Source organism: Capricornis sumatraensis, chromosome 1 (assembly GCF_032405125.1).
Source record: "Capricornis sumatraensis isolate serow.1 chromosome 1, serow.2, whole genome shotgun sequence".
NCBI lineage: Eukaryota > Metazoa > Chordata > Mammalia > Artiodactyla > Bovidae > Capricornis > Capricornis sumatraensis.
This window is the reverse complement of record NC_091069.1, coordinates 176,880,655-176,895,678: the sequence shown is the minus strand read 5'-3', so window position 1 is coordinate 176,895,678 and position 15,024 is coordinate 176,880,655. Positions and strand designations below refer to the sequence as shown.

At 47.7% G+C, this 15,024-nt stretch overlaps 1 protein-coding gene across 1 annotated transcript in view; it reads left to right on the top strand.

Moving 5' to 3' along the window:
• MUC4 (mucin 4, cell surface associated) overlaps positions 1 to 10,684 on the top strand; it is a 47,791-nt gene extending 37,107 nt beyond the window's left edge. The window contains 10 exon segments of the mRNA XM_068968527.1: positions 226 to 363; positions 1,862 to 2,043; positions 3,746 to 3,905; positions 4,832 to 4,855; positions 4,858 to 5,010; positions 5,394 to 5,467; positions 7,060 to 7,136; positions 7,209 to 7,440; positions 9,488 to 9,657; positions 10,492 to 10,684. Of these exon segments, the coding sequence (XP_068824628.1) occupies positions 226 to 363; positions 1,862 to 2,043; positions 3,746 to 3,905; positions 4,832 to 4,855; positions 4,858 to 5,010; positions 5,394 to 5,467; positions 7,060 to 7,136; positions 7,209 to 7,440; positions 9,488 to 9,657; positions 10,492 to 10,684 (1,403 nt within the window).
• Positions 10,685 to 15,024: the final 4,340 nt, after the last annotated feature.

Genomic DNA, 15,024 nt, shown 5'->3' with positions numbered 1-15,024 from the left:
TCAGGAAAGAACTTGAAATAAATCCTGTCTGGGGAGAAGGTTGGGCAGTACAACCTCAGCCTGATCTTCATGGGTTTGTGAGCTGGTGCACAGACTAACTCCTATTTCTGGAGATGGGTCCCAGCCTGAGGAATGCCTCCCACAATCTAGAAGACTGAAAAGAGATGGCCCAGAAGGTAAGGGAGTATCCTGCCTTAAACCCCACATCCCTTCTTTGTGTCTCAGATCGGTACCCACCCTCTATCAAGGGTCCTGATGTGATAAAAGCCTACATGGGACAGACCACAGTGGTTAATTACACCAACAACGCTAAGGACATCACATTCACCCTCAGAGAAAACTGCACGGAATTCAAGCTCTTTGGTAAGAACACTTGGCTGGGGGTTAGCGGATAAAGTCAGAGTCAAACTTTGGGTAATTTTGCACTATTATATCCTGTGCAACTTCATGTCACTTCTTCACTGGAATATCCAGGACCAGCATTTCTTAGGAATGATCGCTTTAATTCAAATAGGTGCCCCGCCCCCATCCCCAGTGAATAGCAGTGATGCGCTTATGGAGCTAGTGGCCAGCTAGCTAGATTGCCTCTCGGCATATACAACTTATTCAAAGATTCATTTCATCTCAGTCTTGAAATATGTTATCATCTTCATGTAATAAACAAATTATTAGAATAAATATGTCAATTAACAGGTACTAAATTTAAAACATTGCTTATCTATTAAAAGAAGGATATCACATGGAACAAGATTTAAGGAAATACAAAACCTTTATCTGGTCCATTTCTCACTATTTTTATGTTTGTCAACCGTGTTTACCTCACTTTGTCTCTCGTCTGCTTTTCTGTGCTTGGGCCAAGGAAAGCTTCATCTTTCTCTCATAGGAATGGTGTAAAGACCCCAGTTCAGGCCCGTAACCATGATCTGGCTCAAGAGTCAAAGCCCAGAGAACTCCCTGGCAGTCCAGTGTTTAAGACTCAGCACTTACACTTTCACTGCCATGGGGCTGGGTTCAAACCTGGTTGGGGAACTAAGATTCCACAAGCTGTGCAGCATGGCCAAAGGAAAAAAAAAAAAAAGAGTCAAAGCCCACGGCACGCAGCTTGCCTTCTGCTGCCAGCACTAATTAAGCTGGTGACTGTTCTTTGCTAAACCAAAGCCCTTAGGGACCTTATTCTGAACTCTGAACACGTCTCTGACTCATTCTCTTTCTCTGTGCATAAGAAGGGACTGCTTTGGCTGCGCCCTGTTGCTTTACATGGCATCCTCCCAGGTGTCAAATTAATGGCACCAGGAAATTTTCCCGCCCACTTGGCTCCTATCCTGAAGACCGACAGCCTGGAAGTTACACTCATCTGTTCCCTACTATCAGCTCTTCTCAATCGACCGTTTTCAGGAGACGTTCTTAAAAACACAAGACAGGTTGGGTCAGAAGAGTCTTTAAGTGAAGTCAGGGCGGGGTTGGGGCTGCTGTGAAGCTGAAATCAGTTTGGCCTGCAGTTTAGCCTGGGGAAGTGTTGGGAGGTGGGGAGCAAGTGTTGGGAGGATCCTGGCCTTCATCCTCCGTCCCCCTCCTGATGAGCCATTCTGGTGCAAGCCCAGGGGTCTCTGCAAGGGGCGGGGCAACTGCCTTCTGCTTGCGGAGTGCTGCCCCACAACCACTGAGATGGGCTGGTGCCACCTCCAGTTTGGAGTGTAATCAGGGCCACCTCAGGAAACTAACCTTGCTCAAGGAAACGCCGCAGAAGATCAGAGGGGTGGTCTGAGAGGGGTGGGGGAAATCCAGCATCCACACCTGAGGTATCAGACAGCAGAGCAGATGGGGCTCCCAACTCTCAACGATCTTGTTTTCCTAGGGACAGAGAATGGGACATTGCTATGGACACCAAAGCTGCTGGAACCATTTACTCTGGAGATTCTAGCAAGCAGTGACCAGGGAAGCTTGTCATCTGTACTGAAGCCAAGGACAGTGGTCTGTGAGTGCAAGGCAGAGAGCCAGTGTTTGTACAACCAGACCAGCTGGGTGAGCAACTCCTCCCTGGAGGTGAGTGTTAGAGAACGAAGTAGGGGGAGTTTTCCTGCGGAGGGGAAAGGAAGTAGGAATTGAAAGAGTGTCATCCTTCAGCCCCTTTGTGTCAGGTGTGTGTTGGGATGGGGGGTAGTCAGTGGAGCAGATACCAACCTCGGGTCACAAACTTACGAAAGTATACCAAAGAACTTTCTTTAATGCTTGTAGCTCAACTGAATTTTTATCTCCCAGCTCCCATTCAGCCAGGTTGGTAGGAAACTTCCACCTCAGGCTTTCTTGGAGTTTCCCAGTTGTTTCCGCTCCCTGGTTCTGGAATAAGACAGTGAAGCGTGGGGTAGGAAGGTGCCTGTGCAGTCCCTGGGCCTGAGTCTACACAGATCCCAGCTCCATGGGCCCTCCCTTCAGGCTCCATGGCTTCTGTGCTTTGCTCAGACAAAAGAAATCTCCTGTAAGTTGGCTTAGGGTCCCATCTGCATAGAAACACTGCACAGCTACTTTTTTTTTTGCCGGGGGGAGTCATTTTCACGGTATTGGGAAGAGAAGTACAGATCCCCTCTGATCTTAGTCCCCCCGCCCAAAACTTTTTTCCCCTTTTACTCTCTTCCTCCAACAATGCGGGAGACTCGGGTTCAATCCCTGGATCAGGAAGATATCCTGGAGAAGGAAATGGCAACCCACTCCAGTATTCTTGCCTGGAATATCCCATGGATGGAAGAGCCTGGTAGGCTACAACCCATGGGGTTGCAAAGAGTCCGGACACGACTGAGCGACTTCACTTTCCAACTGAAAGGAGCATCTCCCTAGCAGTTTGGAGAAAATCCTTCTCCATTCAAGTTTTTAGCCAAGATACCTGGCCTAAGTCATGAATTTGGCCCCGTCTCTTTTGTTTTCTCTTGTCACTTTTGAGGGGAGCCAGAAAGGAAAGTGTTTGGCTGGCAGTACTCCACCACCCACCACCTCTTTCACATCTTACACATACACACCCTCCTCCTGAGGCATGAGCAGAGAATCCCCACTTGAAGGGACCGAGGTAGAGGAGTCCAGAAGGCAGAAAATGAAAAAAATACAGAGTGGGGGGGTGGGAAGGGGGAGAGATTAAAATCCATACAGCATTTTAGAGATCCCAAGATATCTAGACTTGACAGTAGAAAGTGTTGAAAGGTTCCATTTCAGGGAGCTTTCGAGCGTCGTCTAGTAGGGGAGATAGAAAAGAGAGACATGAACTTGCTGAGAATCTGGCTGGTTCCCCTCCCTGTGCCCTTGATCTAGTTACCGCTTGCTCTCGCCATGCTCAGCAGCGAGTCTCTTTCTTGGGTGGGAGTCAGCAAGGGAAGGGAGAGCAGCAAACCAGGGCTTATGTGGGATCCAGTATTCCAGAGATGGGAGAATATTTTTTTAGCCACCATCTTACTCTAGAAAGGATTTCAGGCAAGGGGATTTGCTGCGAGAGGGAAGAGGCTGGGACCCCAGGGCAGGGCCTGGACACAGAGCTCAGGATGGCCCAGGGAGGCCGCACGGCCTGGAGGACAGTCTGTCCTTGACAGGGTCGGGTGGGCCCAGGGCCTGTTCGAGAAGGTGGTCATTGGATACCGACATAATTAAGACAAGGACTTGGGATCCATAGGTTTTCAGACCAACAGGGTGGGTTACAGCAACACGCCAGAAACCGTTAATGGTCCAGCTCCTTGGCCGCCCAGTGATCAGCAACCCATTCTAGGCAGCGGACTGCAAGTGCGATGGGAATACCTTCGGCCGCTGCTGCAATTACTCCAAAGACCCCTGTGACGAGCAGTGCTTCCCGAATGTGAAGTGCATTCCTGGGAAGGGCTGCAAGGCCTGCCCCCCGAACCTGACTGGGGATGGACGTCACTGTGCATGTGAGCTGGGAACAAGGCCTTGGCAGGAAGTTCTGGGGACAGGTGATGTCTCGAGGGAGGGCCTAACACAGCTGGGCAAACCATTTCTTCCCACTTTCCAGTGAGGCTTTAGAATGTTCAGTGCAGGTAGGTATGGTAAGGAGGTGAGGTGGGTATTGTAGGTGTGAAGCTGAAGGAGAAGAGGTTGTACAAGCCTGGGGGAGGGGTCAGAGCAGAGCAGCCCTGAGGCACTGTTGGGAGAAACCCAGGGCAAGAGACTGAAGCCTGGAGAGGGGAGGAGACTTCCAGCAGCATCCGGGGAACCAGAAGCCAGTGGCGGCGGGCCCTCAGGCTCCTGGGGATTTTCAGATATGCCAGGCCCAGGGTCTCAGGACACCTGGGGGCAGGGGCTGCTGTGGGAGTCTGGCAGCATGGGTGCCTCATCTTCCCTTTGAGTCCTCCTCCCGCCATCTGTCCCTTGACCTCTGAGCCACCAGAGTCACTGGGGACATCACGGAGAGGCGTCCACTAAGCCCTTGAAGCACCCCAGTGAAATCTGGAGACCACTACATATTCAGAGCAGAGACCAGAGAGGGTAAAACCACAGCCTCATAAATGCAGAAAAGGGGACAGAAGTGAAGAAAACAGGCTGGTGGGCTTTCCTGGAAGAGGGCCCTTTCCTGATGGGGAGGGTCTGATAAACACTCCATTCCCTCAGCGGACATGAGAGAACCCCTACCTAGCAGAGAAAAAAAGGGCTGCCTGGCAAAGAAATGTCTGGAAAAAGAAGGACAGTTTGGAGTTCAGAGTGGCCCACAAACAGAACATAGTTTAAACGGGCTTTGCGAGAAAGAAACCTAGCCTGTCCTGGGAACAGCTTTCCCTGGGCTGGGGCCCGCCCGGTGGTGCCTGGTGTGGCGCTGCTGACCTCTCGGCTCCCCCTGCAGCTCTGGAGAAACCCTTCCTCTGTCAGACAAGTCCTGCCCTGAGGAATACTGCTACAACAACGGCCTCTGCTCCGTCTCCCACACTCTGGGCTGCCAGCCCGTCTGCACCTGCCCCTCAGCCTTCACCGACGCCCGCTGCTTCCTGGCTGGGAACAATTTCACTCCAACCGTCCATCAAGGTTAAGACCAGATCCTCTGCCATCCCCACTTCTCTTGCCTTGGGTGAAGTTGGGGGACTCCAGGGGCCAGGCTAAATCCTTCAAACCCACAAGACAGAGCTCCAGATTTCCCTCAGGTGGTGGTAGATTGTAGGCTATGGGAGCTCGTGGGCGGCGACTGTCACAGCAGGAATCGCCGGCCGGTCTGCTGAGGAAAGATCGAAGGTGACCTCACAGCTCAACACAAGTCAGGGGAACCTTGACCGTCGTCCAGGGTGCACTAGGGTGAGGGTCAGCAGACTTGGCCGCCTCTTCTGGGACCTTTTGTCAGTGTAGGATAGGGTGGTCTCTCTGGGCTAGGTAAACCTGTGAGGCGACTATGAATCTGCTTTTCCCATCTCCAGAGCTTCCTTTAAGGATCATCCAGCTTTCTCTCACTGAAGACAAAAATGCCTCCCAAGCAGATGTCAACGCCTCGGTCAGTGCTGCAGGCCAGCTCTGGGTGGGGGGCGAGCCTTGGCAGGTTCAGGCAAGGTTTTAGCCCTGGCTTGTGCCTTCTGAGTCTCAACATCCATCTGGATTCTACTGCCAGAGGAGGCAGGAGCGCCTTGCTCCAGGGAAGGCTGAGGGTGAAGAAGGCAGGAAGGCCCAGGATGAAGATTTCCAAGTGGGGTGGAATGGCCAACTCTCAACAAATAGAGTCCAAGGTGACTGGGTCAACACAGCCTCTCCTTCTGGGCATCCCTTAGGACCTGCACTTGGATATTATATGGAAGAAACAGAGAGGGCATTTCACATCCAGGAAACCTTCCTTGACTTCCCTGAGGGACGTTCTCTTCGTGGCTCCCATGCCCTAGCCCATTGCCCAGTCACAGGCTCAGGCACAGTAGTTGTTACTGAGGCTCTCGAGTCCTGCTGCCACTGCTGCTCGGTTACTTCCATCGTGTCCGACTCTGTGCGACCCTGTGGACTGCAGCCTGCCAGGCTCCTCTGTCCATGGGATTCTCCAGGCAAGAATGCTGGAGTGGGTCGCCATGCCCTTCTCCAGAGGATCTTCCCAACCCAAAGATCGAACCTGGGTCTCCTGCATTGACAGACGGATTCTTTACCGCTAAGCCACCAGGGAAGCCCATATAGAATCCTTCTGCTGCTGCTAAGTCACTTCAGTCGTGTCCGACTCTGAGCGACCCCAGAGACGGCAGCCCACCAGGCTCCCCCATCCCTGGGATTCTCCAGGCAAGAACACTGGAGTGGGGTGCCGTTTCTGGGCTCAAATCCTGGTACTACCACTCACTAGAGCAGGTATAATGATTAGACAAATTATTTGATCTTCCATCTGTAAAAATAGAAATGATGATAGTACTTAGGTCAATAGTTTGTATGAAGGTTTAAATGATTATGTAAAGTGCTCAGTTCAGTGCCTAGAACACAATGTGTTAAAAAAGATTATCCAAATAATTATTACTGCTGCTATTACTACTACAGCACTCTACACTCTGGTAAAATCTGTTGACATTTGTCTACTGAGCCACACTATGGCCTTTGAGAATGGATTGTTCCTAAATCATACCGATATCCCGTGCACCTGACTGTCCCCTAGGTCTAGGTCTGGCTAAATATAATCGATGTTCATTATACAGGTGGGGAGAGAATGAATGGGTAAGTCAAGAATTAGAGGCAAGTTAGGGGCTATTCATTGAAAGTCCTTCACTCACCAACAAATTTCTATTAAGCAGGGATGTGTGCCAGTCACCAGACTAAGCTGGGGTGCGGGGATGAAGAAATGATGAGAAACATTCTGGTAGTCCAGTGTCCTCATATTCAAAGAAGGAAATAGGGAGTTCCCTGGTGGCCTAGTGGTTAGGATTATGAGTTTTCACACCGTGACCTGGGTTCAATCCCTGGTCAGGGAACTGAATTCCTGAAAGCTGAGAGGCTCCACAGAAAAAAAAAAGAGAGAGAGAGAGAGAGACAGGGATGAATAAGTTCATTGAAGTGGGAAGGGTCTCCTCTGTGGACTGGGCCTCACCCTTGCGTCCACTCCCCACCCAACCCCCATCTCTGCCCTAGGTGGCCTATAGACTGAAGAACCTGGAATTGTGGGCCTTTCTCTGGAACAGACAAGTGGATAAAACATAAGCGGGACTGTCTCTGCCTGGTCCTGGGTCCTCCTCCAGACTCCTCTCCTCTCGGCCCCTCACTGTGCCCCTCCCATACAGTAAACCTTCAACAGCACCAGCCTCAGGAAGCTCCCTTCACCACTGGAACATCATCTCTGAGTTCCAGTACCGCCCTGAGGGCCCTGTCATTGACTTCCTGAACAACCGGCTGCTGGACGCAGTGGTGAAGGCGTTCTTACCCCCGGCTCCCCAGATGAGGGGGGAGAGAAGTGGGGGGCCCAGGAACAATGTGGCCTTCCACTCCATCTCCAGGAAGGATGTATACAGTGCGATGGCTCAAGAGTACTATCTGGGGGATAGCTCCTGGGATGAGGTGACAGGGAGGTAGGCAGTGAGAGCCTGTCACAGGTCTGCAGCCCACACAAACCCATAGCTGAAATGTATTCTGCAGTGGGCCACAGATAAGAAGCAAGTCAATTTAGGTTTTGTTGTTGTTGTTGTTTGTAATTTTTGAGAAAAATTGTGAACATTTTACCCACTAGCCTTCTAGATTTAAGAACAGGAGCACAAAGTACTGCTTGGTGAGTCCCCGTGTGTATAATCCCCAGCTGCTGCTTTCCATCACTGCCAAGGTTTTTCTCTCTCTAAAACTGTTAATGATTTGGTTAAAAGGCCATTGCACTTTATAAACATAAACAAAGACATTCTTTCTGCCTCTGCCCCCCAACTGGAGACAGTAAGTTGAAAGCCGGAGACCTGGCCCATGGGCAGAGACTCCCTTCCTAAAAAAGCGTGACCCTCTGCAAAAGCCATCCCCAATCCAGGTCTCAGTACCCCCACCTGGAAAATGAGATGGGATTTCCGAGGTCTCTTTCAACTCTGACAGCCCCTAATTATGCTGGAACAGGAATAAGATAGGTTGGCAAACTTGCCAGAGAAGGAAAGAAATAGCTCACCCTAATTTTTGAAGTCAGGCAGAAACTGGCAGGGACTATGCCAAACCCAACAGAAGCTGCTGTTACTTGGATCAAACAAGAGCTTCTTCTAGAATCCAGGCTAAGCCTCCTCCCTCCCAGCGGCAAAAATTTGAAATCCTCCAAACTGCTATGTGTGTGTGTATGTGTGTTTGCGGATGGGGGATTGACTTTTAGTAGCAAAAACAAACAAAACCCCCACAATTTTTACAATACAAGTACAATGTGTTATAGAAACTTCAGGAAACAGATTAACAAAAAGAAAAAAAAAATCACCCCTAATTCCAAACCCCAGAGACAAACCCATTTTGCGCATATTCTTTTGAACTTTCTTGTATGCATAGGAATCTTCACACATATCAATTTATTTTTTTTACGATAAAAGGATCAAGTCATGCCTAATGTTTGATAACTTCCCCGTTACTCAAATAATTGTGAACGTGATGGTTGGATGGCATCACCGACTCAATGGACATGGGTTTGGATAGACTCTGGCAGTTGGTGATGGACAGGGAGGCCTGGTGTGCTGCGGTTCATGGGATCACAAAGAGTCGGACACGACTGAGCAACTGAACTGAGCTGAATGCCTTGTCTATTGTATACACAGTTCATTTGATATTTTATAACATACGTGCTATATTTTAAACAGAATTTTATACTAATAGTGACCATTTATTGAGGGTTACTGTGTCAGGTACCTACTGAGTACTCTGCATATATTATCACATTTAAACATCTAAGCAAGGTAGTTTCCTTTTAAAAATAAGGAAACTGATGTTGAAAGAGTTAAGAAATTTCTCCTAAATCACACAACTAGTTAGCAGTAGAGTTTGAGTATCAGTTCAGTCTGGCTGACTTCACAGCATATGCTCTTAACCGATGCATATCTGGAGCTTACCAGTTGCACAATATGCTTTGTTTAACAAAACCACGGAGAAGGCAATGGCACCCCACTCCAGCACTCTTGCCTGGAAAATCCCATGGATGGAAGAGCCTGGTGGGCCGCAGTCCATGGGGTCGCTAAGAGTCAGACACGACTGAGCAACTTCACTTTCACTTTTCACTTTCATGCATTGGAGAAGGAAATGGCAACCCACTCCAGTGTTCTTGCCTGGAGAATCCCAGGGACGGGGGAGCCTCATGGGCTGCCGTCTACGGGGTCTCACAGAGTCAGACACGACTGAAGCGACTTAGCAGCAGCAGTAGCAGCAGCAGCAACAAAACCACTCTCATGAAGCATTGCTGCTCTTATAAACCATGCTGCTCTGAACCTTCATGAACATATGTAGTTTTTCTGTGGTTTCCAATTATGTCTCAGGATAAGTGCCTGAACATGCAATTATTCATCAAAAAGGTATAGGCTTGCAGTTAATCAGTTGTTTTCCATGTTCACTTGTGTCTTACCCGACAGTGAATGTAAGCATGCTGGCAACTTACTTGCAATGCAATGGCTACAAGGACTACCGCCTGGTCTGCAGCCCCCAGGATGGCTTCACCTGCGTGTCCCCCTGCAGTCAGGGCTACTGTAAGCACGGAGGCCAGTGCCAGCACCTGCCAGATGGGCCCCGCTGCAGGTACCTCATGGTGTCTGAAAATTAGGACGATCCCCTTTGCCATTGAGAGAACAGGGATCAGAGAAAAGGGGAGATGGAAAAAAATGTGTGAGTGCCCATGCTGGGTGGAGAATAAAGATAGTATATTACCTCTGCAACTCAGACCAGCTACTGGGGGCCAGGGAGGTATTCTGCCCATTTTAAAGATGAGAAAACTGCAGCTTAGAGAGGATAAGAAACCCAGTAAGTTAAGTAGCAGGATCCGGGCTCCAAAGCCAAACCCTTACACATGATTTTACTTCTTGGGTGGACAGCCTGCTATCTCCTGGTAGAAACGGAACCCTCTGTCTTGGGTCTAGACCCGGCCCTCCTTAAGATTACCACTCAAGGTGGTCCTCTCAAACTGGAGCCCTTTGTCCTGTTACTTCATCACCAGTAGTGAGGGGAGTGCGCTGAACCAAAGGCCTACTAAGGAGAAGGGCAGCACCACCCGGGCCCTCTTATCACAAGAGCGTCTTCGCTTGTCCCCACTTGCAGATACACCCAGCCCGCTCCGCATCCGGTCCATGGAGGGCTAGGGGCAGGGCTGGGTTTTTGTCTGCGCATGCTCACCTGCGGCCAGCCCCGCCCCCTCCGGGCGGTCCAGGTGGAATGGACCGTCTGTGAATTCACCCCACGGCTGCCTGGGTTGCCCAGTGGTCTTCCATCAGCTGGGCAGCAGGGCTGACTCCACCCGTCCCCTAGAGGGGGGCGCAGCCTGCCTGGAAAACCTCCTCCTTGGCAGGAGAGGAGGGATGGGGAGGATCAGCGCTGGCCTCCTCCCCTGCTAACCGGGTCCCCCTTCTCTATCCCCAGCTGTGTGCCCTCCTCCATCTACACGCCTTGGGGCAAGCGCTGTGAGCAACTGAGCATGAAACTCAGAGCCTTCTTCGGGATCCTCTTCGGGACCCTGAGCGCCATCTTGCTGCTGGGGGTCGCTGTGTTTGTGATCCTGCGTTTCCGGGGCTCCTTGGCCCGTTTCTCCTACCCGCTGGACTCCGAGAGCTGAGGCCTCGTCCCGAACACGAACACGGGCGGCTGTGGCCTAGGATACCTCCGGACCCACCCCAGCCTCACCTGAACACACTTTCAGGCATCGTGCTTTTGGGATATTGGAAAAAGGAAGATGACTGATGATGATTCATTATTCTTCAAGAATGGTTAATGGGAATGAATAATAAAGTCAAGAGCACACCTTGTCAGTACAGAAGACACAGAGGCTGACAGAAAGAGGTCATAAAGATCTACTATATAAATAGATGGGTTCTCACGCAGACCTACCCACAGAGAGGACACCAACCTACTGAAACACAGCAGTCACATATCAGAGTTGATGAGGTGATGGCTCTAAATTAAAAACCAAAATACATTTGCATACAAAACTCTCCAGTTCACTTCTAATTAAAGCCTATTTAAATAAAATCCTTCTGGCTTTTTGTGTTTCCAAAGTCATGGGTTTCATTCATGATTTTCCTTTGGTGGCTGAAGGTCTTGGCACAGAGGGTGGAGGGAGCAGAGGTCAACTGAACTCAGTCCTGCTTCAGCCCTCAGTTACTCCATGTTGGGAAGTTGGGTTGCTCCAGCCCAGATTTGGATCTTTTCTTCAGCTTCCATATCACTTTCTTCCCCTCCCCAAAACACAAGTCAAGGCCTGGCCCTCTGAGGAGGATGGTGGAGATATCCCAAAAGGGAGTATCCCCAACTCTCTGAGGACCCCTCCCTGCCTTTCTGGTCTGCTGCTGACTATGTTCCCTGGAGGAAGGATTGAATCATGACAGCTCCCTTTCCAGGAGCCACTCCATCCTTAGATCTAAGGTCCCAAACCCATGATACACTTTCTTTGCCCTTTCCTGGGCCCCAGTCAGAGCTTTTGAGCTGCTCCATCCCAAAGTTCCTTAGCTTCATTCTGCTTGTTCCCAGGAACCTGATCAATTTCCACCCCCTTCCTTCTCTCTTAGCAGGCAAAATTTTATCCATATCTGACAGAACAACTCCAGAAACAACTGGTCCACACCTCCTGTGTCTAGAGCACCTCAGTTCCAACTCTGCAGAAACTAGATAGTTGCCTTTTGGTCTTATCCCAAACCCGTAAAGAGAGAGAGAATCTGATTGGTCCAGCTTATGTCAGTTGTCCATCCCTGATCCAATCAAGTGTAGCCATAGGGTATAAAAGGTGATCACATGATACTAACTTGATGTTCAAGCTCAGACTTGTAGATGTGTGTGAGTGATGTTGAAGGAAGTTCCCAGAGAAGCTTGATCTCTGATCTAAGCAGAGGCTCCAAACTGCTTTTCATTAGAGAATGACTTCTCCCAGCAGATGAAGCTCCTGCCAATATGTACAAGGCTGTTGTTTTACCTTCAATTGCCCCATAGTTTAATCAAGTCTCCATATAGAATCACATTCATTTAGTCACAGCATTCATGTGTCAAGAATTAAGCACACTGGAATTTCCTAGTAGTCCAGTGGTTAGGACTCTGCACTTCTGCTACCTCCACTAGAAGGGGCATGGATTCAATCCTTGATTGGGAACTAAGATCTTGTATGTTGCATGGTGCAGTCAACAAAAGAAAACAAGAATTAAGCACATAGCTCAAATGGGTTCACTGGTGAAATCTATCTAACTTTTCAGGAAGAAATTCTACCAACTCTATAATCTCTTTCAGAAGATTGAAGCAGAGGAAGTCTTCCTAACTCATTCTGTAAGATCAGCATTTTCCTAATAATAAAACCAGAAAAATCCATCAGAAGAAAATAAAACTATACATCTATCTCTCATAAACATAGAAGTAAAATTCTCAACAAAATATTAGCAAATCAGATCCAACTATGAATAAAAGTATTATACACCACAACTGAGTGGCATTTATCCCAGGTCTGCAAGGCTGGTTAGACATTTTTAAATAATGTAATTTATCATGTCAAAAGACTGAGAAAGAAAGAAAAATGATCATATCCATAGATGCAGAAAAAGCATTCAACAAAATTCACCATCTTTTTATGGACTTCCCAGGTGGCTCAAGAGGTAAAGAACCCGCCTGCCAACATGGCAGGCATAAGAGGTGTAGGATCCATCCCTGGGTCGGGAAGATCCCCTGGAGAAGGGCAGGGCAACCCACTCCAGTATTCTTGCCTGGAGAATCTCATGGACAGAGGAACCTAGCGGGCTATAGTCCATGGGGTCTCGCAGAGTCGGACACAACTGAAGTGACTTAGCACAGCGCAGCACACAGCATAACACCATTTTATGACCAAAACTCTCAGCAGACTAGGAATAGAGGGGAACTTCCTTAGCTTGATAAAACCTTCTTTCTCTTTCTCTCCAAAAAATCCTACAGCTAACATCAAGCTTAATGCTGAGAAACTCAAAACTTTTCAGCTAAGATCTGAAATAAGACAAGGATGGCCTCCTCTAGCTTCTCTTGCCTCTAAGGCAAGAATGTCCCAAATCACTGCAGATGGTGACTGCAGCCATGAAATTAAAAAATGCTTGATCCTTGAAGAAAAGCTATGACCAACCTAGACAACATATTAAAAAGCAGAGATACTACTTGGCCAACAAAGGTCCATCTAGTCAAAGCTATGGTTTTTCCAGTAGTCATGTGTGGATGTGAGAGTTGGAATATAAAGAAAGCTGAGCACTGAAGAACCAATGTGTTTGAACTGTGGTGTTGGAGAAGACTCTTGAGAGTCCCTTGGACTCCAAGGAGATCCAACCAGTCCATCCTAAAAGAAATCAGTCCTGAATATTCACTGGAAGGACTGATATTGAAACTGAAACTCCAATACTTTGGCCACCTGATGCGAAGAACTGACTCACTGGAAAAGTCCCTGATGCTGGAAAAGATTGAAGGCAGGAGGAAAAGGGGATAACAGAGGATAAGATGGTTGGATGGCATCACCAACTAGATGGACATGAGTTTGAGCAAGCTCCTGGAGTTGGTGACGGACAGGGAGGCCTGGTGTGTTGCTGTCCACGGGGTTGCAAAGAGTCGGACACAACTGAGTGACTGAACTGAACTGTCCCCCTCTTACCACTACTTTTCAACATTGTACTGCAAGTCCTAATTCAGTAAGGCACACACAAAAAAATTTTAAGGTATACAGATTGGAAAGGAAGAAATGAAACTATTGTTGTTCATAAATGACATGATTGTCTATGTAGAAAATTTGAAAGAATTCTTTTTTAATCTTCTAAAACTATTAACTATAACAAGATTGTAGGATACAAGATGCACAAAAGTCAATTATTTTCCTATATACCAACAATGAACAAACAGAATTTGAAATTAAAAGCACATTACCATGTACATTAGCAACCAATAGAGTTAAATACTTAGGTATAAATCTAACTAAATATGTTGTTGTTGTTTTAGTCATTGAGTTGTGTCTGACTCTTTTGTGACCCCATAGTCTGTAGCTCACCAGGCTCCTCTGTCCATGGGATGTCCCAGGTGAGAGTACTGGAGTGGGTTGTCATTTCCTTCTCCAGTGAATCCGCCCAATCCAAGGATGAAACCCGCATCTCCTGCATTGACAGGCAGATTCTTTATCACTGAGCCACTAGGGAAGCCCAATAAAATATGTACAACATCTATATATGGAAAACTATAAAAACTGATGGAAGATATCATAGAACTAAATAAATGGAGTGATATTCCATGTCCATGAATTGGAAGACTCAATATTGTCAAGAAGTTCTTAATAGTGCTTCTCAGCTCAATCTACAGATTCAATGCAATCCCAATCAAAACCCCCCCAGCAAGATTTTCTATAATGACAAACTGATTCTACAGTTTCTGTGGAGAGGCAAAAGACCTAGAATAGCCCATTCAATATTGAAGGACAAGAACAGAGGACCTGTATTACTCAACTTCATGACTTTTAAGCTAAGTACTTTATAAACTACAGTAATCAAGACAGTGTGCTATTATTAAAGGATCAGACAAACAAATCAATGGAAGAGAATAAAAAACCCTACAAATGGACTCACATGAATATAGTCAGCTGATCTTTGATTAAGGAGCAAAGGCAATACAATGACACAAGACAGCTTTTTAAACAAATGGTACTGGAACAACTGAATATTCACATGCAAAACTGTGAATCTAGACACAGACTTTACACCCTTGACAAAAATTAACTCAAAATGGATCAAGACATAATGTCAAACACAGAGCTATAAAACTCCTGGAAGTTAACATAGGAGAAAACCTAGATGACTTTGAGTATGGTGATAATTTTTCAGGTATAGCACCAAAGGCATGATCCATGAAAGAAAGAATTAATAAGCTGGACTTCATTAAAATTAAAAACTTCTGTGACAATATCAAAAGAATGAGAAGGCA